The 25,210-nt window shown below is 41.8% G+C and overlaps 1 protein-coding gene across 4 annotated transcripts in view; it reads right to left on the bottom strand.

The window, feature by feature from the left end:
* The window catches only part of GLI3 (GLI family zinc finger 3), a 255,223-nt gene that overhangs the window by 52,507 nt on the left and 177,506 nt on the right, over window positions 1-25,210 (bottom strand). For 3 of the 4 annotated variants that reach the window (XM_081165088.1, XM_081165089.1, XM_081165091.1), the window contains 4 exons: window positions 22,947-23,093; window positions 14,433-14,634; window positions 1,707-1,923; window positions 787-903 (listed from right to left, as the gene is read on the bottom strand). In XM_081165088.1, the coding sequence (XP_081021214.1) occupies window positions 787-903; window positions 1,707-1,923; window positions 14,433-14,634; window positions 22,947-23,093 (683 nt within the window). The remainder of the gene's footprint in view (window positions 1-786; window positions 904-1,706; window positions 1,924-14,432; window positions 14,635-22,946; window positions 23,094-25,210) is intronic. The other variant, XM_081165090.1, reaches the window with a different exon arrangement.

The following is a 25,210-nucleotide window of genomic DNA, read 5'->3' as shown; positions in this document are numbered from 1 at the left end:
GGTTTGCGTTTATTGATGTATGTATGGATATTGTGATTACAAAGCCTGGGCAGCGTGTTTAGAGGTGCTGGGCTGCCCAGGCGACAAGACCCCCCCCCCCGACCTTGTTGATGTGGTCCAAAAGAAAAGCAGGAAGGAAAGGAAAATACATTTGGCAGCAGCTTGGCTGCAGGAGTTGCCAGAAGGAGGTGCACAAGGCACCATCCAACTGCCTTAGGGACTCCACTCCAGGTTTGTGTTTACTCTTCAGCCTTTTCTTCTCCCAAAGATATCCCACAAGGCAGTGGAGGTTTAGGATCAGAGTTTTCCTAGGTGGGCTACCGTCCCAGGTTGACGAGCCCCATCTGACCCTCACTTCCATCTACAGCATGTGCAGAAATCACCTTCTTGACCACTGAACCCACTATTGGTCTCATCTGCTCAATCTGCCAGAGCTTGTTTTTACATGCAGGGGAAGTCCCTAACTCACCAAGGTTTGAGACCCATTGACGACCCTCACTGGGTTTAGCTGTTCCCGGGGTGTGGTCGCTGTTGCATTCTGACAGCTTCTAGAAGTCACAGGTGAAAGCTGAGTGCAGGGTGGGGACCAAAGGTGGACAAGCTACACCAGAAGAAGCATGATTTTCGCCCCCCCCCCATACTACTACTCCCCTAACACCCCGGGATTAGGGATAGGTACACGGTATGTACACTGAGGCCATAGCCTCAGAGCCAATATGTGCCAATAATTTGTGGATGATGAATAGCTAAGAGAAAAAGGGCATTTGTGGACCCTCGTTGTTTTACCTGCATGCTTCCTGCACCTGGGCTGGGGAGGTCGTCATCTGGTTTTATCTTTGAACGCTTGTTATGCATCGGGTCACCTGTGCTGCTCACTGCAGACTCGCTCGTGGGTTTGCTCTGCTGTACATATTTACGTCCCAAAAGATACAAATACATGATTTCAAACAGATACAAGCAGACCCTTCTGAGCAGCTTTATTTGGACAATTTCCAGAAGGGGAGCAATATTTGCCTCTTTAGCAAAAACAACCAAGTCTCATAGCACCTTAAAGACCAACAAATTTATTATAGCATAAATTTTATAAACTACAGATGATTTAATCAGATGATAACATGTCTTTGGGGGGGTATGTGTGTGTGTACACACACACACACACACACACACACACACACAGGTATATAGACATACAGGTGTGGGCATGTGTGTGTCTTAGAGGTGTGCATTAGGTTTCTGTACTTCCCAAACCGCAAGGCCCATAGCAATGAGTCAGGTGAGGTTTTCATATACACAAGTTAAATTGCCCTGTTAGCCAGGCGTCTTGTACGTGGCCGCTTTGCTTACAAACCTGGATCAGCAGGGGGAGTTTTGCCACTAACTTCTGTGGGATATGAATTGTACTCATTTTACTTTAGCTTATTACCGCTTCCTGCACCCTTTGCTTGAACATTCTAAAACTGTCAGATCCAAAACACAGAAACTGAAATATTTATAAGGGATGGAAAGCACTCTATCAATCTGAAACCATGATACACTCTGGGTAATTTATAATAAAAGATTGCATATACTGCTGCCCCAAGGTACTTGTTAGCCAATCTGCTCAGTGGCTGTGGTGATTAATCGCTAACATGACAATGTGGTTGGCTTACAAAAAAGACCCAAACAAATTAGCAGTGTGCCAAACCTTCTCTTCTGTATTCCCTTACCTGTGTGGATTCCGATGGACCTGAACTGATCTGGACAGGATTCAAGACGCTAGGAATGCCAGGAATAGGCCTCTGCGTAGGAAAGGTTGGCGCAGGATGGATAAGTGGAGGGCTGTGTCCGAAGGCTGAGCCCAGACTCTGCTGACGACTGAGGATTTGTTGATGCATCTGTTGAAGGGATACTGGGGTGGGAGGGTATGCGAAACTCAGAGCAGGGCTGCATTGCAAGGGAGGGAAAGGGGAGTAAGTAAAATTAGCCACAGAATCAAGCAAAGACACATGACATTTTGGCAACTTCAAAACATGGTTGAGGATCATTAGTTCCAAACCATGGACTCAACTATACAGCTGCAAATAAAACGTTAGATGGCGGCGGTGAGCCTTATGGAAAATTCAATGTATTTTTAAAGATGCTTTTTTTAAAAGCATTTTCAGAACACTATTTTATATGTGTGTATAGATTCCACCCATGAAACAACAGCTTCACCAGTTTGGACGAAACAGGAAAAATGCAGTTAATTAAAAACTCCCTGGGTTTAACTGCAGTGCACCAAGAAAGAGGCTCATGCATATCATGGTGTGTTAACTGAAATATGACATTTGTTTACCTAGTTTCATGACGAAATATAGTTTGGCTGCTGAATGACACTCTTTTGGTAGATGCAAACATATATACAAAAACACTATATATGTCAAGTATTAAGCACAAATAAGTTATTCAATATCAAGAACAATGTAGCTTTGATACTGATGGATAATACTGATTTTTGGCAACTAATTATTGACTGGACAACTGCCAATTGCTCTGATGCTCCTTCACCTCCCTCCATTCACGCCATTCCTCTCTCTCCTCTCTCCACAATGACCGCTATGATAACTGAATACAGTTACATTTCTCCCTCTTCTACTAAGGTCACAGTCCTAAACACAATTTTCACCATGTCAGCCTCATTAAATGCAGTGGGACAAGTTCCAGGGAACGTTTGTAGGATTTCAGTGTAGCGTGTTTGGCTGAGGATGCAGTCAGCCAAGCAAGTTCTACTCCTCTCAGCCTTGATGGGCTGCTACGCATTTGGGGTTGGGAGACAGAAGAAGGACCTGAGCAAGGCAGAAGGTCAGTTCACCACCACAACAGCTGCATGCGTAGCTCCGAGCCTTACTAGAATTAAAGGGACTTAAATACCAATAAAGGGATCTTATTCCTGCAGCAGAATTTAGGAGAAGGTGGGTTGTACAAGGAGTGCTAGATTACCTGCTGCTTCTCTACCGAATTTTTGATTCTATTAATCCAAAAGAAATAGGCCTCTATCTTTGGATTCATGTCCATGGTTTGAGGCAAGGTATGATTTCATTTATTCATACATCCCATATACAATAGTGGTCCCTCCATATACTGGGCATGCATGATTTCCTAAACTAGAATAAAGCCCGAACACTTTCTGTTATGGGCACTCTGTTATTCCAGACCAAATTGGTATTCCCTAAATAAAAAAGACTTTCCTCTCTGAGGGGAAATAAAATCTTACATTTGTGAGCATGACCTCCTTTCTTCCCCCCAACAATGTCATCTGATAAGCACATCCTACCTCGGTGCCATCTTGCCCAAATGTCTGTGGTATGAAAAATATGCAGAATAACCTGGTTTGCTTCATACAGTATGTATTCTCCTACAAAGGAGGGTAGCAGGGATGGAGAACCTGTAGCCTTTCAGGTTACAACTCCCGCATTCAGGGCCACTGGCCATGCTGATGGGGGATGATAGCTGGAATCCAACAATATTTGGAGGGCCACAGATTCCCCATTCCTGTTCCGCAGCATTTAAGACTGCAAGTGATGACAGACTTCAGATACCATCTGTATGTAGCTGTGCTGCTGTATTATAGAAAGCAACGGTCAAGTTTCCTGTTTTCATATTAAACTGGAATCACTGTAAAATACATCTCTTTGAGAGACTGTGTGTTGCAGTGACTAGCATGGAGAATAACTGGGCTCAAATCCCCGCTTAGTCATGGGGCTCTTTGGATAATTTTGCAAAAGTCACCATTTCCCACTGCCTGACCCATCTCACAGGATAGAAACAAGAAGAAAAGGAGTCCCAAACAATTTCAGTAGGAAACATCCGATTTCCCTAAAAACATGCTGGGAACCATCTCTGTCTGTGCAACTGTATTATTTTACTCCTTGCTTTTTCAACAGTTGCATTTGATCCTCTCTACCGTCTTGTTGCGGGTGGGTAGACTATGTGTGGGTGGGTGTGCATGCCCCCTGACCTCCTTGGGGGATTTTTTTTTTTAAAATGTAATGTATGCATTTCTTTGTTTTTAAAATGACTTAATTTGGATCTATTTGTCCCTAAAATCATATTAGTGGTGTTTTTTTTACAAGTACAAGAGGGTTAAAAGGATAGAACATAGGCATGCATGATTTTGTATAGTATATTAATGAACCAAAGAGAGTAGTTGTACCACTCCAATCTCAGGTTTCTGAAAGGGAGTGTGTGTGTGTGTGTGTGTGTGTGTGTGTGTGTGTGTGTGTGTGAAATCATTGCGTTCCGTGATGAATGGCTTGTACACTGAAGAATAAATTGAACAAACTGGCATAGAGCTCAGTGAACATGAAATCAGCTATTAGAAGAAAGCTTGTGAACAAATTCTGAAGCTGATATGCATCTTTTGATTAATGTCCTATCAATCATCCATAGAGGCTACCTTAGCTAAGTCGTGCTGTAATCATTCATGGTTGCTTACAGGGAACATAGGCAAGGACTAAGGGGCTGCAATAACTGAATATTATTACCAATTTCCCCCTGACTCTTACAGTGAACAATTACTGTTTGGGGGACATTTCTGCCTCCTTTTATTAAAAGGATACAATGTGGAATGAAAAGGAAGTTCCTCAAAGGCTTCTAAAAATTTCCCTGGTATTTTTAAATTGGCAAACTATTACAACTGGGAGATCTTCACAGCAATAACAGTAACTTATTCGCCACCTCTTTATGAGCTGTAGTCAATTGGACAAAAGTGCATAGTCAGGAGTGAGAATTGTTCTTTAGAAGGAATTCAAATTCTTTCACCTATTTCAGAATAATGCTTTCAGCTAATGTGCTTAATCATAGCAATAATTATGATGGCAGACTCTAAATTTGCATTAAACCCACCACTGACACTACAATGCACTTTGATTCCTGAAAATATGATACGTGTGCATATTTTTGTAGGCAATTAAATAAATTATAGTAATTTATTAAATTAAAAAAAGACAATTGGATCTTAATTTTGATGGTAAGCCACTGGCAAAAAAAAACTTGCAATGCTCCATTATATTCTTCAGAGACTTTGATCCAATCTATTCATTTCTACATCACAAGACCTAGAGATCGGTTTCCCAGTACCATTTTGCCAGAGCATGGCTGTTTAGGCTAGAGCATACTCTGGGAAATACAGTAGAGTAATGAAGTGATGACAGGTATTAGCATGCATAATGGGCTTTAATAGACATTTATTGTTGCTTAACTGGGAGGGGGAGCAGGGCTTTCCCACCGGAATATTTCTACATTGAGGCTCATTGATCACTAATTTCAGAGGGGAAAGAGGTTAATCCATCAGTTTCTGCAACCAAACGGCACTGATAGAAATTCTTTAGGTGACATTCTGGATGGTCTGAGCTTTCCATCTTTGCAAACAAATGAGTGATATGACAAGCATGGTGTTCAAAACACATTTAACCAATTGATTTTCTCTCCCCCTTGTAATAAGATCTAGAGACATATGAAAGAGTGGACCATGAGCCAAGATTAAAGAAATTGCTTCACACAGAGGAACATAACACTGCAAGATTATCAATAAAACTACTGTAAAACACCATGTCATCCATTCTTTTTCTTTATCTAAAGTTTGTTATTGCAATAAATAGCTGTTATTGAACAGTTTGCCTTTTCCTACAGCTTTTCCAAATTTTAGTACAGGCAGGTTTCAATCTACTCTTAAAAAATACTGAGCAAACCATTTTTGTTATTGTACTTTCTCTTTGCTTTTGCAGAAATGACTAACTTGCAATATTCCTACAAGTCATAACGGGAGGCAGGCATAGTTTTTCTCAGGTGTAAAATGGAATGCAACAATATGCAGTGGGATCCTAAACTTGCTTACTCAGAAATAAATCCCACCAAGATCAATGGGACTTATTCCTTAAGCAAGCTAACACTGCAGCCTTATGGCTGCAAACCTCTGTGTTTAAACCCCAATTGGTATTTAATACTGAATTTTAAATTGTTGTAACTCGCCATGGGACCCACTGGTGAAGGGAAGGTAATAAATTTAATAAAATAACAACAAAAACAATATATCTACATAGACCAGGCAGCCCATGTTTTTGGAGTACAACTCCCACCATCTCTGACTGCTGACCATGCTGAATGGGCTGATGAGAGTTGGGCACACGTAACCTCTGAAGGCATTCCACTGGCTACACTCATGCGCGTAAGAGCGTGTTTGTGTAGGGCGCTGTTGTTTGATGCTAAGGAGCAAAGAGGGCCTGCAGGTCAGCAATGCAGAACTGAACTGCAAAGCCATTATCCATAGGGCTAGTCCAGTTACAGTGATTTCTATGGCCAGTACCCATACAGCATTGGCCCAGCTGTAAAGACCACTCACATCTGTATAGCAAGAGAAGGTGATAGTAAATAAACCTGTCCAGTCTTGACTAGCTAGCAAAAAGTGTATTTCACACACAGCCCATTTCAATTCCCAGAGTTTCTTGTGGAAAACCTGAGAATTAGAGCAGTTTATGCTTATAACACAAATGGATTTGAAATGCCAGGCTTACCTCATGTACCATATTGAGGGGGTTTCGAATAAAAAAAAAATTCAATGGCTGAGTATATGCAAATTTGTGTTTTCTCTCTTCTTTCTTTTGGAATGAAGTGCCTACAGACGCTTGTGCCCCAGGGTGGTCTGCTACAATAGACCAAATGCCCCATTAACCAGAGAACGTCTTCACTCAAGTTTTTTTATCCCTTAAAAATGGGTTTTGGGGAGGGGGTGGAAACAGACCCCCCCCCCAAATGCAAGAAGGGGGCTCCACAGAACTGGGGATTTTCATGGAGGCTCTGTCTCATAATTTATGCTGCTCTTTCACAACATGAACACTCCAGGTAATATGCACTAGAGAAGAGTTAGGTGCCTCTTGTTCTCCATGGGCCTAATTCTGTTGGATTGCGGAGGAGTTCTATGTACAGCAAAACCAGGAAGGCAAACACACCCACCCTTATTAATCTGTTGTTATGTTTGTTTCACATTTTACAGTGTGTTTCTAAAACTCTGCAAGAAGAGGAATAGACCAGGGGTTTAAAAAGCTAAGGGAGAACACCATTAATGTGTTTGTGTTCAAGGATTAGAAGGCTTTAACGAAAAACAACAACTCAGTTTTTTATTCCATTTCCAATATTGTAACAGATTTCAGAAGGAATGTGCCAGCATGGACTGGCTTTATATTTTATTCCTTTTTTCATTTCCCGTGAACTCTCTGCTCCTACGGCTGCAACCTTCTTTGCCTCTAATCCCCATTCTCTAAAATTTTAAAACTGGAGGTAAAACAGGTCAGCAAATTACATTTCGATTACATGAGGGCATCATATTTTATGGAACTGACTTCAAGAAGAAGAAAAGCAGACCTTATAATCAAAACCAAACATTGTGGCTATTTTGTGGCTGTCCTCCTAAGTAGGTCACATTGTTGCTGGTCACAGTTGTGGAATTTACCTCAGAACAGCTGTTGTTAATTGTTAAGATATACAGTATTCTCTTTCGTGCACATTTGTCAAAACAGTCCATAACAGATATGCAAGCTCCGGTTTTAAGAAAACTGTGAGAGAGTCAAAAAAGGTCCATAAAATATGGCTGTTGGAAATGAAGAACCTCTCTCTGATTTTCATGTCTCAGCCATTCACTTCAATTTCTACAGCATAGTAAGGTTGGGTAGAAAGTTTTCTTGGATGCAAACTGCCATGGCATTTTTATATCCTTTGATAAATTGTTCAGGTTTCCCTCACCAAATTCTCCTTGATAAGTTGCAATTTATTTAAATTAACATTTATTTTTAAATTTAGGTGGCAAACCACCACCATATACAGTGGTGCCCCGCAAGACGAATGCCTTGCAACGCGGAAAACTCGCTAGACGAAAGAGTTTTCCGTTTTGGAGGTGCTTCGCAAAATGAATCTCCTATGGGCTTGCTTCGCAAGACAAAAATGTCTTGCGAGTTCCTGCGGGGGTTTTTCCCTTCCCCCCCTTTTTCTAAGCCGCTAAGCTGCTTATCAGCTGATCCGATAAGCCGCTAATAGCGCTAATCCGTCAATGGGCTTGCTTTGCAAGACGAAAAAACCGCTAGACGAAGAGAATCACAGAACGGATTCTTTTCGTCTTGCGAGACACCACTGTAGTTTGAAGTCTTTTGAATTTCAGTTGTACACGAGAACTCTATAACATGTATCTGAGAGCTTAGTTGTGTTACTTCTGACTTCCTCTCTGCTCTCTTAGTTGCAAAAGAAGATCCCACATAGCACGGGGGTTTTTGTTGGGGGGGGGGGTGTTGTTTGAGAAACCCAACTCCAAGGGGCCCAAGGACACATGAAAGTATTTCTGCAGGTTTTTGAACCAATGCCAGTGGGTACATAACTGTGCACAAAATTTCATTCCTCAAAAGCTTAGATGCTTACATGCAGCAAAACGTTAAACCGGGATCAGCATCATAATGTTTTGTTTCATCTGCCCATCCTGCTGAATTCTGGTCTAATAGTTTTCCAAATGCCACGGCAGCATCAGCCAAGCAGAGGTTCTAGTTGGATAAATGTTATTTCTTTGCGTTTTTAGATATATGCCTTGTTTTATTCAGCTGCTTCATTTGACAAATGCCTACTAGTTTGTAACATTTGTTTCATTTCAACAAATTTATTTAGAGGCATTCTGCAGAGCATTGATATATTTAATATATAGCTCTGAAATGTGCTTTGTTCTATTATATATGCAATATTTATGCTGGCAGTCTCCTACTGAACTATTAACAAAAATTGTGTACTCTTGACTCATCATGTTTGCACTGTGTTTAACACTCAGAATATTTTTACTTCTGAAGTCTTAAGTGTTCTTTAGCTAACTTCCATTGGATGAAGTTGATGTTTTCTACTTTATTTAAATTTGCCTTTCATTGCACTTCTATTGTAGTTTTAGTTTTCTTACTGAATAAGAGGCAATAATGGTTTCTTTACAATTTCCACCAGTGCTTACTCATTATCTGTTTTATTTTATCTTTTATAACAAACTGTATTTCTCTTCCTGAAAAAGAGCATTGCTATACATAAACCATTGTTAACACGGGTTGTTGGTGCAGTACTGAAGACGGATGAACTTTCGTCATTTCCAAATTATAACCACTAGAATCTCCTTAAAGCAGAAGTTTTTAGAGATTATAATTTTGAAATGACAGAAGCACTTTTATTAGTTTTCCCTGCCTCCCTGAAGGAGTTGGTGGTGACGCCATGCCAGTTTTCTCTGTTGATTTTCTTTCCTTACTCAGCAAGTTGCTAGATAACATTGAGTATTAGACCTACGGTATTCTAATCTGACTTTCAGACTAGTTTTAGAACAGAAGCCACTTTGGTTGTTCTAGCTGACAACTTTCACTGGGAGACAGGTAAAGCATGCCCTGTTAACTTGGGCTTTTTATAATTAAGTTTTGGTGGTTAAATTTAATTTATTGTAGGATTTGGCTTGGCTTAACAATACAGTCATACCTTGGTTTTTGAACAGCTTAGTTCTCAAATGTTTTGGCTCCCAAACACCACAAACCTGGAAGTGACTGTTCCAGTTTGCAAACTATTTGTGGAAGCTGAACATTCAACAACATCCAATTGGCTTCAGAAGCTGCACTTTGGTTTCCGAATGTTTTGGAAGTTGAACGGACCTCTGGAACGGATTCCGTTTGACTTCCAAGGTACGACTGTACTGCTTACTTGGTCTGATCTGCAAATATGGTTTATTGCATGCTGATATATTTAATTGCTGCTTTTTATTTATTTGTATATTGGTATGCTCTTATACAAAGAGTGTTTTTAAAATTTGTAATGCTCTAATGGAATTTTGTTGGGGTGTTAGGGGAGGGGCAGTATCTCTGGTGGGGGACATCGCATGCTCTTTCTGGGTGCCTTATCCACCAGGCAGACATAGCATCATATTGTATAAGGCTGAACAAACATTACTGCTGGTGATCATCACTGGCCACCTGCAGTTGAGACACACAGTCAGAAGGTTCACATATCACAGCTCTTTTGAGATCTTTCACACTTGGACAGGGGATGACACTTTGAATGATCCTCCATTTGAATAACCAGGAGAGCATTCACACATGCGAAGTGTGATGCACAGGTCAACCTATACACAGAATTCATCTCATGCAGCTTGGTTTGGAGCATCTATGAAATCTCAAATCTTCAAATGAACAAAAACAATGGGTTGATATGGCATTATTTAAGGCTTATGGGGGGGATCTGATGCTGAGAGACATCTGGTTCTTTTTTATGCTCTTTGTATTTTTAAATGGCTACAATAACTTAATCCAGCCCTTCTGTCTGTTTATATATTTTGCATTCCTTATTTCTAGGGCAAAGTATTACTAAATATGTAGAGCTTGTGTAAAATTTTGCATATTCAGTGAGTGGAAACCTTTGCTGAAAAGCAATACAAATCACACAGCAATGACTTGCACAGTCTCTTGCCCCCCAAGTCTCAGAAGTATTGCTGACCTGTTGCTTCTTGGGTAGCTGAGGGAATGCAAGACTTTCTAAAGCCTTAAAAGTCGGGGGGGGGGGGCTTTTTTGCATAGCTCTATCTGGTATGGAAGATTTCAAAGAAAATGTACAAGGAGAACTCAAAGAGCACATGGAAAACTACTGTTTTCAATGCTAGTACAAGTGCAACCAAATACTTTTGGGCTCAGCAACATTTCAACCCAAAATAGGGGGGGGGGAATAGGAATAATTAGGGGAAAGCCCATTACTCGGATCTCTATGGCATATAAATATTGTTCAGAATTATAAATAACTCATTAAAGGCATAAATTAAGAAATGTATGTGCCCTTCCTATTGTAATACTGTGATGAGTTACCCTTCTCTAACGTGTGACCCACCCTTTCCCACTCAAACCTAACGTGGCAAATCTGAGCTTCCATTATCAGAATAGGAATGAAAAGATGAAATTGGTTTGTTGCTGTTCAATATTCCCCACAAGATTCCCATGGAACTGTAGAGTTGGAAGGGACCCCAAAGGTCCTCTAGTCCAACGCCTTGCAATGCAGGAATCTCAACTAAAGCACCCAGGACAGATAGTCATCCAACATCTGCTTAAAAACCTTCAGTGAAGGAGAGTCCACCACCTTCCAAGGAAGTCCATTCCACTGTCCTTCCTGATGTTTAGTCAGAATCTCCTTTCTTGTAACTTAAAGCCAATGTTTGGGCCTACCCTCCAGAGCAGGAAAAATAAGCTTGTTCCATCTTCCATGTGACAGTCCTTTAGCTCCTAGATAGACGGTTCCCTTGTTGCTTTTTCCACCTTCTGGGAAATGAAACTGACATTTTATTAAGCCACTACATTGCCCAATTAAGTGTGGATCTGCACCCTTTGGTATGGTTGCCAAATCAGATTCAGAGGGCTGACGTACTTTTAAGGATTGCACAGAAGAGAATTTTGCCAGTATGGCTTACTGCATCACTGTAGCAATGGGATGCAGAAAGGTTTATTATTATCTGATATTTTTAATGCAACATTTATAGTTACAGAAGTCCTTGTGCCATCCACACCTCAAGAAGTTAGAAATTGGTGTAATTCATTAAAAGTGGCCCAATTTCCTATCAGCTTTCCTATACATGCACAGTATACTAACACATGATAGGGTGTCTCTCTGTGTGTGTGGCCAACTCCCACAGTCCTTTTTATAGTTGCGACAATTTGATTTTTTGGTATCATTTTGAATCTTATTCCAACTATGTATTGCTACACATTAAGTGCATATAGATCAAATGACATTTAAAAAAACCACAGTTACTGAAAGAATTCATCTGGTAATACGGTCATTTTATTTTATTTTTGTAGTTTTTCACATTTAGGAACATCTCAGTTATCCATGAGCAACACCTTGTGTGCTAAACCCATTTACTTGAGAGTAAGTCCCAATGGTTTCACCGGGATTCCAATAAAGGGCATAAGCCTGAGAAACATAGCAAAGGACTTGGGCCTATGCTCTTGCAATAGGAAGCTGCCCCTCAGCTTCATGGTTTTCTAGAATAAAAATATCCAAGAAAGGTAAACTGATTTCTTCATGTAAATCGATTCACTCTCAATATCACAAGTCAATTGTAGCAATGTCCCTCTTATAAACAGCAGATTAGGAAAGGAAAGGAAACCAAGTTGGTTTTTCTTTCCCTACATCCAACCCCTTCAGGAGTGAGTGTTCTAGTTCTTCCTCCTGCTGTTTAAACTTGCCTCAACCTCTTGGCCCCCAACTGCTTAATCTCTTCCCAACTTTGTTTAGCTTAATCTGAGCCAAGAAGCAAAGTGAAAGAAACTAGATCTTGCAAAAATCAGCCTGCAATTAACAAAACCTGCTCAGGTAGCCCAAAATGGGTCAAGATATAAGAAAAAAAGTGATGGTTATTTTCAGAGCTTGATCCTAGAGAGGAAAAGTACATTGGAATTAAACACAGTGAGGTTGGTTCCATGTGTCATGTGTATCTTTACCTTGAGAATGGTTTTAGGTCTACCCCAAAAAAGTCAACAGAACATGTGTTGACTCATGCAAAATCTTAGCTCACACTGCCTGTGCAATATGCAAAGGGGATGTGTGTAAATTTCACCTGGACTGACACACATGACATAAGCATGTGGAAATCCTTCACTTTTCAGATAGAAAGAATGAAGACACACAAATCATCCATACATCCAACAAATCAATAAATCTGACATCAGGAATCACAAGACAGAGAAGCCAGTAGGAGAACACTTCAATATCCCAGGACATTCAATACAGGATCTCAAAGCAGCTGTCTTATTACAAAACAATTTCAGAAATAGACTTGAAAGAGAAGTTGCTGAATTACAACTTATTACTAAACTGAAAACTATGGAGAGACCTGGCCTGAACAGAGATATTGGATTCTTGTCTCATTACATATGCTAAAGCTATTTTTGGTCATCTGCATACTATCCCTTGCTTTTTTCTGTAGGACTAATTGCAGTCGTCAACAGGTTTACCATACCCATTGAGTCAATCACCCATCTCCTACTATCCTTCTGAGAAAAACCCCACCCTCCCTCCCACTATATATAAGAGTCTGGTGACTTCTGTTTCAGAGTATCAGAAGATGTCTGCATGCACACAAAAGCTTATACCTAGAACAAACTTAGTTGGTCTCTAAGGTGCCACTGGACAATTTTTTATATTTTTTTATTTCAACTGCGTCAGACCAACACAGCTACCTACCTGAATCAAAACATGAGGATCATGCATAAAGGTTGTAACTTAACAATATTAAATGAGCATATGGTCAAGTACAGGACATATTTAGATTAACCATAATCTATGGATGGTTATTTACAGATGGTTATTGAATCTACAGTGGTGCCCCGCAAGACGAATGCCTCGCAAGACGGAAAACTCGCTAGACGAAAGAGTTTTCTGTTTTGGAGGTGCTTTGCAAAACAAATCTCCTATGGGCTTGCTTCGTAAGACGAAAATGTCTTGCGAGTTCCTGCGGGGTTTTTTTTCCTCCCCCCCCCCTTTTCTAAGCCGCTAAGCCGCTTATCAGCTGATCCGATAAGCTGATAAGCCGCTAAAAGCCGCTAATAGCGCTAATCCGCTAATCCGTCAATGGGCTTGCTTCGCAAGATGAAAAAAACGCTAGACCAAGAGAATCACAGAACGGATTCTTTTCGTCTTGCGAGGCACCACTGTATCTTAACCAGATTCTACGACATATTATGCTGTACCATATTTCCAGCAAAGATTCCAAACTGAAATAATTTTGGGGCTGAATTTCAGAACAGCCCTTTTGGAATTTCCTCCAAGGAAACTAAAGAGCAAAAGAATTGGAAAGAGAAGTTTATTTCTTCCACTCCATTTTTAAAATTTGTTATGGAATTGTGCAATAGAACAATTTAAAACAAGAGGGATACGTCGCACACACACACACACGGTTTAGCTTTATGTGATAACCAGGCCATTGCAACAGGTGATTTTAGTGGGTTTTGCAGATCAAGTCTAACCTTTCAAATCCAGCAGCCTCCCAACATCCTTATGTTTCACCAAAACTACGACCTCCAAAGCAGTTAGTAAGTGGTACACGCTGTTCAACCGAGGGCCACAAGCATGCATGCAAACATAACCAGAAATGTGTTGCACAACTAGAATGCTCTTCAAAAGTTGTACCCAAAGCATTTTATCCAAACACCTTTGCTTGCTGTGGGTCTTTTGTTTTTCTGGAAAGCTGTGCTATACTAAATGCACCTCAGAAATCAGCTTTTCAAAACTGCAACTTCATTTAGAAATTTTAATTTAATTTCCTTTTGATGGGACACGATAAACAGTGGTTAATAAAAGTATCTAAAACACCAAATAAGGCGTTTCACTCTTGCACGATTTATATACATCAATCATCCCTGTATGTTGTCAGCCCTTACCTTATTGCACTTGCAGATAAATGGCCGTAGGAACCACTTGCTGAAGAACTGCTACGGGAATTGTTGAGAATTGTGACCAAGGAGTTTGGAGATGTCCGGATCATGGTCTGAAGGTCAAAGCTATGATCAGACAGAGGTGATAGGGACAGTGTTCGCTTTCGGCTTGGTCTAGATGGCAGCCTGGGACTTGGAAACCTGGCGCCTGTTATGTAAACAAAAACAATTATCTACCCAAGTACCTGAGCCTCTTTATTTATTACTACTGGCTATGGACGTAAAGAGGCGCCACAGCAGTACGACGTGCTTTTGACAAGCCCACTCTTTCCACTTATGATCTACTGGCTACGATTTAAGAAAATTAGGAAGAAAAATTTATCTTTCCATTGCTTACCTCAGGGGAGCTCTGTTTATTAATGTGCAAGCAAAATGATAAATTGCTAAACAAAAGGAAAAGACTTTTATGTGTTATCCTTCTCATTTCTGGTGATTTATGAATCTGATGGCTGCTTAGACATTCACATCATTAATTCACTAGAAGCAAGGAGACGGAGTGGTTCAAATCTGAGCTACCGGCGAACCCAAAGCCCTACCACGTTAATGAAAAAAGTCAACAAGGACTTCTAAAACACAAATGGAGATCAAGATTCTGTTTTCAGTTTGTTCATAATTTCTGTTTGAACAATGCTGAATTCAAGATAAGCGTGAATAAAATAATATCGTTTTGAAAGCATTTAGGACATATCTGTCTCACCTTTGCTCCCAGGAGCTCACAGTGGTTTTAAAGTTTCCCAGCAACACGCTGGGACAGTGATTTTCCCAAAGCCATGGCCAAGCCCAAATGGACAGATTGGGGACCTTTTTCAGCCCAAGGGCATGGGCAGTTTTCCAGGCCCAACATAGCAGGGATGGAAACAGTCACAGCAAGCAAAGCAATGGGTGTGTTTGCTTCATTCCAGCCACACAAAAGCCAGAAGACCATTCCTTGCCCGGCTCCCCCCTCATCCCCATCTAGGCTCCTGCATTATCTCAGTCCAGGGACACATTCCAGTCAGGCAGAATCACTCAGAGAGGGAGCAGAGTAGGGCTGGTGACAAGGCATGACCTATGGCGAGTCCTGGGAGTCTAACAGAGTCTCCTGGAGGGGCACATTCACTGCCCCAGATCTGGCATTTTTTAGCCCTGCTTTAAACACTATTTTTACACCAGCTCTTTCATTGATTGTGAACAGCTCTTTCACTATTTATTCATGTGACTGGGCTTATCAGCTGTAAGGCTTCATTACACAATTTGTAAAATACCTCTGGTATTTTATTATCCACCATTTGAAAAGTGGATATGAAAGTATTTTGCAGGTTTTTAAAATTAAAGCTTGGAAGTTCTCAGAGCAACTACAGTGGAATTCCCTTTCCACTAATAAATGCAGGTTATGATCCAGCAAAGGGATTTTATGTTCAGTTCGGTGGGGAAGATTAAAGGATGCGGTTAACCCTTGAGGGTCTGCATTTACATTTGGCTGACACGCCCAATGTGGCATATCTATTCTACCAACCACCTTGGTAATCCTTTTCATTCAAGGGATTCAAAATCCCCACTTTAATGTTCTACTTTTCCCACTCTTCACTAGTATTTCTACTAATACTACTCTCCTAACCTCAAGAAAAGAAGACTAGTCCTATTGGTTGGAACACATAACGCCCCCCCCCCAGCCCAGTATGCTGCCTCTAATGATGTCTGGACCAAGAAGACTGTGGGGCGGCGATTGCATAAACATGACAGGGCACCAACAAAGTGCTGAGTCTCCTGATCTCCCCCTGCTGTGCATTTGTTCAAAGTCTTAAACTTGGTATTTGAATGCTTGCTTTACTGCTTCTATCACTACATGATCTGATCCCTAGTTGCGTTCCCATCTGCGCTTCATTTTGGGACTCTCTTTGGCCGTAACCCCACAGATAAGACTGCCAACAAGAGTGTCAGTTATCTGCCATCTGGACTGTGGTTCTCGTCTTGCTTCTTCTACATCTGTATAACCAGCAGGCCTCCATGTTGTTCCAATCTTGCTCCGGATACCGCGTTGACGAGTCAGCATTTAAAAGTGAATGTAAAGATTTTTTTATTCCTCAGGCTCCTTATAATTTAACCTTTTTCATCTCTGTTTTACAGGCCTGGCGGTTACTGTGTGCCTGCCTGCTACTTCAATTCAATACAGCGCTTTGATACCTGAGAATGGTGGTGTTTTTTATTTGCCTTGGATTTAAAAAGTTATTAAAGCTTACAACTAAAGGCCATCTAATTAAGGACACAAAGAAGTGCAGAAGTGACATTTATATAGTTTCTTTTTAATTAGTCAACAAACGAGGAAGACCAACACCACCAACACCGCCATGCAGTGCCAGCGACAGCAACAGTCTCCAGTGGCAGCAGGGTGATCATGTCTGATGCCAATTTATTTAATGCATTTACATCCCACCCTTCCTTCAAGGGACCCAAGGGGGGCACACAGTTCCCCCCCCTTTTTATCCTCACAATAACCCTGAGAGGTAGGTTAGGCTGAGAGTGAGTGACTGCCCAGTGAGCTTCATGGCTGAGTGGGGATTCGAACCCTGCTCTCCCAGGTCATAGTCTGACACTCTCTAACCACTAGACCAAACTAGCTTCCTACTTCACTGAACACCAGACGTTCAGGGCTCTGAGCATTCTTAGAGGTGATGCTACATTTTGTTTCAATCAGGTATGTATTATTTTGGAATGGTATTAACACAGAAATCGGAAGGGTGTATGTGTTCAAAATGCATAGTTCATTTAAGCATATTGACCTTAACCCTAAAATAAATGCTTCCTATTGTGAATATAACTAGATGAGTTCCATGTGAACTAGGAAGCATTTGTAAGGGACCTTTGACTTCTGGGCTAGGAGCATCTGGGGTAAACCTCTCACAAAATAACAATTTTCTTGATAAAAAGTTGGAGAGATTGATCTGTCCCATCCTAGGCATGAAGGCCACGGCTGCTGGCATTATTCTTCCTTACAGCATGGCTTATAAGCCTGGAAATGAACTGGGGCCAACCAAAAATTCATCAGTGGTTCTAGCATGCTCAGCGGGAACACTACACATGCAGAAGCACGCAAGACTATATTAATTTAAAGATTTGGGGGTTTTTTATTTAAAAAACACACCTAGCTGAAGAAGCAACATTGAGGTCCAAGGACTTAAGGAATGGTGGTGGCTGTTGAACCGAGAAAGACAGAGAGGTTCTAAAGGAATCATAAACCAGGTAAGTTTTAACTATACAACTGAGAACAGCTAAGAAACAGAATGATACGGGATTAGTTTGGGGAGCAGAATGGAAAATTGGGGGGTGGGGGTGGCAGGAAGAATGGAAATGGGCCTGCTCAAGCTCCTAACAGATTATACTATGTGTTCATGGTTGGTGGACCATAAGATGATTATATTGGAATTGATTATACGAAAGTATGCTGAACTTAAATGTTTGGTGGAAGTGTGTCACAAGGTTAAAAAACTCACCCACCCCCAGCACTATATAGCAACATACACCCTTAAAGCAACACACACCCTTACACACCTTACTATATTGATATAAAATGCTGAGGTTCTGGGCTGAAGCGCCCGAAATAACACTGCAACGTTTTGTTGCAGGTACCACTTGTTACCATTACTGGTAACAAGTACCAGGCACTACACCAACTGTCTTCCGTTGCCATCTAATTTTCCCTCTACCTTCCCTTCCCTTGGCCTCAGCATCCATCTTTGCTGTTGCTTCAGACCCTTTGCCTCCTCCTCCTCTTCTTATTCAGAGGCTATTAAGAAGGGTAAGCTGATGGTTGGCTAGGTTAATGCCAGCCAAAATTTCTGTCTTTGTCATTATCTGCCTTTGCTTCACCTTTCTTTATCTTTACACACTTTTCCTGCTATACAGTGGTACCTCGGGTTACATACGCTTCAGGTTACAGACCCAGAAATAGTAACTTGGGTTAAGAACTTTGCTTCAGGATAAGAACAGAAATTGCGCTCCGGCGGCGCGGCAGCAGCAGGAGGCCCCATTAGCTAAAGTGGTGCTTCAGGTTAAGAACAGTTTCAGGTTAAGAACGGACCTCCAGAACGAATTAAGTACTTAACCCGAGGTACCACTGCAGTAGAAAAGGAAACTTTTTCCTGGCAGCTAGAGCTCAAATTTTCAGCATGCAAAGGGTTAAGGCGGCAGTGTCCTGGCTGATGGTGTTGCAAAATAAACTTCTTGTTCACTGTGGCGTTGTCCCTTAATGATGTTCCAAGAGGACTGTGCGTCTGGCCCCTCTCAGATTTCTTCCGGTTATCTTTCCTGTCCACAATGATGAAGCAGCTCAGGACAGACAGATTTATGTATGGGCACCTGGAACATTCTTAAAGAAGATTACTAATACTAATTTACATATCTGGAGCATCAAAAAGAGACCAGTCTCTGCCACGAGGCACTCACAATCCTAATTTTGGTGTTCAACAGGGGTTATCCAAGATCAGCAGGGAGTATCCAAGAGTCTGGCTCACAGTAATCTGAAAACATATAATTAGGAAAACTACCAAATGCAATTTTTCTTGACAAAATGAAGCAGAATGCATCTGACTTGTAAGACAGCACTGCACAGCACTGATTGTAGAACTTAGATATGAAATGCAAACATGGGCATTCTCGTTGCTGTTTTTAGCATCTTAATCTTGGCTTCTTGCTAATTGTTTTGTTTTTCCTTTTCTCATCTAAAATTCTGACAAGGAAGAAAGGAGTTTCTTTGGCATGATGAATGGTAGGACATTCAGATTCCTATTTAATGACAATTAATTTACTGTACACCCATGCAAGTTAAGATAGTTTTAATTAGTTTTTACAAAGTAAAAGGCTAGCTTCATCCTCTGTTTAGATAAAAGAACCTATTGCCTGACTAAACAAATTCTCATCAAATAGGGAAGGTGAGGCTATATGACCTTCCCACAATTCACTCTTAATTTAATTCAATATTTACAGTTTAAAAACAAGCAATTTGCATAATGCTGCTGTGCATTTGTGTACGTTTTTAATACAGGAAACAGTCGTTAATAACAATGTAAAGAGTTGATGCTGTAATGAAGCTCAAGTAAATGGTATCGCCTTAAGAAGCATCCCAAACTAAAGTCTACACTCAGCGAAAGGAGAGGGAGAAGGAGCAAAGCACTGCACACTGACCTCCCTGCCTGGCCCAGTTCCTACCACTAGGCTCTCTGACAGCAGTCACCAATCACTCTGCTGCAGAAGGAGGGGGAAAAGAAATGGTCTTGAGTCATACGCACGTACAGGCACACAGGTGTATAGCGAAGTCCATCCAGTTATAAAAAGTGCTCCTTAACATGATATTTCAAATGATGTCTTCAGGAGCTGCAACTTGTACATGTACAGATGCTTGAAAGAGAGAAGCTACGGGGCCTGGACACCCCCTTTACGCAGAGTTCCTGTACATAAGACTGCCCTCCCTCACACACAGACCTTTTGAACATGTCCCCTGCCCTGGGTGCAGCATGGGAATTAAGATATTTGTCCTGCGGATAGGAGGATGGCACATTAGCCTCTTTGAAATGCACACATTTATTGCCGCGGAGAGGGACTGGGCAATACGCATGGGTCTTCAAATTAGACTCCCTAACATGCGTGGATTCGATTCCTAATGTCAGCTTTGTATGATGAGCTTGATAAGCACAAGAGACCAAAACCATATCCAGGCATTCCAAATCCCTCATGCAGTGAAGGAGAGCAAGGATGGGCAGGCTGGCTCTGCTTCCTCCCTGTCCCTGTCCCTTCCATGAGCTAGAGGGATCAGTTCAGCAGCAAGGAACCTTTCCTACTCAAGCAGCTCCCCTGCACAATTAAGATGCTCCAGGGTTCTAACACACTGGGAAGCCGCACAGGTAGAGCAGGGTCCCTGCTTTAGAAGGTATACCTCCAACTCATAAACCTGAGAATGCCAGAAGAACCTGCTGGATCAGGCCAATGGCACATCCAGTCCAGCATCATGTTCTCACTGTGGCCAACCAGGTCCCTGTGGGAAGCAGCAAGCTTTTGGCTGTCCCTGAGGATTCACTTAGAAGGCACCAAGGGCTAGGTCTATTCAGTGCCCGCAACAGTTGCCTTGGTAGGTGCCACCCCAGCTGTCACTGACACGTGCCTAATGAAACATAGCAAACAAAGCAAACTAGCTACCCAGAAGCCATTAACCTGAATTGTATTGAATCTGGGTGTAATCCCAGTCCTTCCTTCCTTCCTTCCTTCCTTCCTTCCTTCCTTCCTCACTCACTCACTCACTCACTCACTCATGGCATTTGTATGCCGTTCTTCTGAAGCTCAAAGCAGTTTTCTCAGAACTGAAACAGTATTTTCAAGCAATATAAAATACGTAATACACAAGAACTTATTGTTATTAGGCACAGATGAGCTCCTGGCTTGTGTCTCTCCTCCTTTGCCTTCCCTTTGGAGCACACATGCCTTCAAGTAGCCCTTTGAAAGGTGTGGGAGGGGCTGGAATCTCTCATTATACTGACATATATATAACAAAACCATCTGCAATGCAGACCGATAGTAGCAACGCAGACTCCCCTACCATCTCCCAAATCCTACAAAGAGGTTTTCTGTGAATCTCAGCAGTACCCATATATTATAGTTGGTTTATCTTTGTATGAACTTGTCTAGTACCACTTCCTTCAAAATAAGATTTAAGTGTCATATTCATCATCAGCCATTAGCAGCAAAGCAATTATAACTAAATATAAACAGACCAAATTATACTTGGATCTTCTCCATGGACTGAATGAAACAGTGTTACTTTCTGTTCCAAAAACATATCTCATTCACGTGTGTCTTCTTTTAGCTCCATAACGGTTTTGGTGATACCTGGGTCAGTCTTCAGTGGCAACTCTAAAGATGAGCCAGCTCTTATGGCAGCAGAATACCCATATTGTTTCTCAACCCTTTCCAACTCCAGGAGTTGAGAGCAATTACATTGCAAGGATATGCCTAAGATGTCGTAAGTATACATGTAAAAATGTGTGACAGTGACATGGACCCTTCAGAGAGCAGAAATGGCTGTAACTCTCTGTACAAACTCAATAGCAAGTCCACTGGCCTATCTGTGCTAGCTTCTATGCAACTTTAAAAATAATGTTTACAAGGAAAATGAATAATGGCACAAATAACAACTATTTAAATGCTACAAAATTGCCTTTGGGGAAAATTCACTTTAAGTCAGTAAAAAATGAATTTGGCAAACAGCAAACTGAAGAACGTTTTGTATTTTCCAATCGAGCCACAGATAAAAATGGCCTCTTGTGGATTTCCCTTTTCAAGACTTTGCCAAATCTCTATCTTTACTTTTGAAGGGTCACAATTCTACATACAGCAAACGTTTTCACACGAGAGTAAGATCAAGAATGTTTTGGAGCTCTCTTATGATGCCAGGAATGGCTCTACCCACCTACGGTAGCAGGTGCTGGGAGGTATACGGCAGCACTGAGCTGTTGAAGAACAGATCTTTGTGTGTGATATGGCCTGTCTGATAACCTGGGGCCCTCAGGTGTGGTGAAGGATGCAGTCCCCTCACCAGTGCTGCAATAAGATTGCGCTGCCAGTCCTGTACATGGAATGGGAGAGCTGTCATCTTGGGCTCTGCTTCAGGCAGCAAAATGTCTTGGGCCAGCAGTAGCTGTTGCAGACAAACACCTCCATGTAGACAAGTCAGGTGTGGGCGTTTCTGTCTGTAAAAGCTCCCCACCCTCTGTTGTCTTCTTCAGCAGCAGTGCCTGCGGTGGGGTGGAGCCACAGAACCACCCTCCCGACATTGGTGTAGATGTTGCTTATCTGGAGGTGGTAGCAACAAGGCAGTTGCAAGGTTGGGGTCATGTGGGTGCACCACTGTGGCCACCAGTTCACCCACACAGCCCCACGCTGGTCACTGCCCTGCCACACCCCAGCCACCTCTAAGGAAGCAGCAGCAAAGCCAATGTCAGGAGAGAGGCTCTGTCCTAACACACATGCCACTGTTGGGACTTCTCCTCTGCAAAAATTCAGAATGTAAGTTCTTCTGAGACAGGCTTCCCCCCTTTTTCCCTGGGGCAGGGGCTCACCGTTCATGAAACCTTGTAGAGTGCCATTTACATTACTGTAATAGTATTGACAGTGTCACAGATTCAGGGGCCAAGAGAAAAAAAAGTGGGAAGAATCAGAGCAGGCATGTGATGATAGGTCTCTCACAGGTTATTTTGGATCACAGACTAATATGCTGCTACTACAAATGAAAATAGTGAAGTCACCCCAAAATTGCTTTCTGTTTAAACCTCCAGACCAAGAATTTTCAGCCTTTTCAGACCCAGAGACCAAACGGGCCTTTGGGGGCTCATTTCTTAACCTTTTACCATCCCATCGTTCAAATTATTTGCCAATCTGGCGTTTTCACCGAGTTCATAATTTTCAATTCACCTCTTTGGTAGCAACATCACTTACTATCCATAGCATGGAGATATTCCATATGAAGAGCGCTGGCTCCTGCCGTGGCAGCTGATGGGAGGATGTCGGCATATGGGCTGCGTTGCCCTGCCAGGAGAGCCATCTGATGGTAATATTCAGCGGGACTAACTCCAGCATGCGGAGCTAAAAACAGGACATAAAAAGCTTCATTAAATGACATGTGGCAAACAGGATGCAGAGTTTCATTTTCTTCTTTCTCTTGCCTAGAATGATAGCAATTTGTGTGGTTTCCCCCCCCCCCTTTTAATATCATGCAAGCTGTGATAAGGTATTTGTTTTCAAAACACCCTGCAAAGTAGTAATGTGAAGAATTCACCAATATGTTTGCTGGCACATAGTCAGGTTGGGATCCAAAGCAGGTTAGTGGCTGTATATATTTATATTTCTCCCACCCTTTTTTCCTGGCAGGGACTCAAAGTGGCTTAGTGATAAAATAAGAATAGCTAAAAACATTGAAAAATCATTAAAAAGCAATTAAACATTAAAAGAATTAAAACTTACAAAAAGCACACACTCACAACAAAAACAGCATGGCGCCAGCCCCCTCATTAAAAGCAGTCAGTTCCCAAAAGCCCGTTGGCAGAAGGACAAGGAGGGAGCCAGTCTAGCCTTCCTAGGGTAGGAGAGCGTTCCAGGTCCTTTTAGCATTTAGGTCCTTTTGAAATCTATTTGAAAAGTTAGCTGTGTCTAATTTGTTTCCCACTGATTTCAGAAGGACCTAAGTGGATCTTGCTCTGGATCAAACACAGTAATTTTATTGCTATATGCATTTGTAAAATGAATTTCAATGGAGTGAATAGCAGAAGTGGGAACGAATGTCCTTCAGCTTGTTACTGAAAAGTTGGAATAGCAAGTTTCACCCTGGCTGGGCAGCAGCAAGAGGTACCACTGGCATCTATGGCCTTTCTGCTCACCCAAGCTAGGTCAGAAGGTCAGGCAAATCCCAAACAGACTCAATACTAGCCTGGATCTGGTGTGGTGATCATGCCCAATGTCCTCACCTGACGACTCAGGGGCCAACTTGGGATCCAGTGAAACCCAGGCTGGCTCAGTCCCTCCCTCTCCTGCTCCATTTGGAGACTTCCCATAGGCCACTATTGGTGGGAGTCCCACTAGCAGACACTTCCACACACCCGTACCTTTGGTGCTGGAGGAGTGGTGCTGGCACCAATCGGGAGGCAGAGAATGCTGGAGCTGTTGAAACCTCAAGTGCCACATGCACAATGAATCGGGGTTTCAGCTTCCTGCCTTAGGCACAAACTAAGGTGGCCTACTAAGGGTGTCAAAAAGGATGCCACTTACAAGAAAGAAGATGTCTGGAAAGAATGGAGCTGAGCGAAAAGGAGTTTCTGAGCAGGAGGCTAAAGAGGCAAGCCTCAGGGCAATTTTAAATGTGGCTTGTCTCTTTAGGAATCAGAACTGGTTCAACAAAAAGAGCAAGCGACGTTCCGAGTGTGTGCACAGTTCTTCCTCATACACAGCCCTTCTTTGGACCCCAGCGTATGTCATTGTGAGATTATGCCTTAACATTATGAAAGTAAATCTATTCAAAATCCAGTTTTCAGAACTTTATACTTCTTGGGAATGAAAAGCAAACTAAGAATGTTTAATGTATTTTTGAATTACTAGTTGGATTTTCAGCATAAAACCCTTCTTATACCACTTCACCATCTATAAAATGTTGGAGAAAAACAGTGGGGCAAAAATCCTTCCAGGAAATCATTGATTTTAAAGTTTTACAGTATTAGACAACAGCAGTATCTTTCCAGACACACTTAAAATACTTCCTGAGCTTTCTGACATAAGTGTCTGGGTTAACTAACAATAACATTAGCTGAAAACTTTAAAAGGCAAGTCTGGCGAACCTGCAAGGGCATGAAATGAGCACATAAAGATAAATTACACTACTGGCATTCTTTTCCCTGAAAGATGCTTTACTTCTGAAACGAAGAAACGCCTTCACTTTCCTTTCTTGCTCAAAGAACAGAGCCAAACAGGAGCACATGGGTAAGAAGTTAGCTTTACTGAGCAGGGTGATTTACAGAATTACTGTAGTAAGAGCTAGCTGAATTCTGCAGCGAGGTGCTTTTCAAACAATGCTTCCCAGAGTTCCACAGCAAGCAGCTCAGAGAAGCCCTCTTGAAAAGACAGATTGCTCGTGACTACCAATCTTCCCTGCAATCCATAGCCTCAGGGAAGGGGCAACTTCTGATCACAGGGGAAACCTAAACTGATTGCCC

Source organism: Podarcis bocagei, assembly GCF_964188305.1.
Source record: "Podarcis bocagei genome assembly, chromosome: 12".
Classification (NCBI taxonomy): domain Eukaryota; kingdom Metazoa; phylum Chordata; class Lepidosauria; order Squamata; family Lacertidae; genus Podarcis; species Podarcis bocagei.
This window is presented reverse-complemented; position numbering and strand designations above follow the sequence as displayed.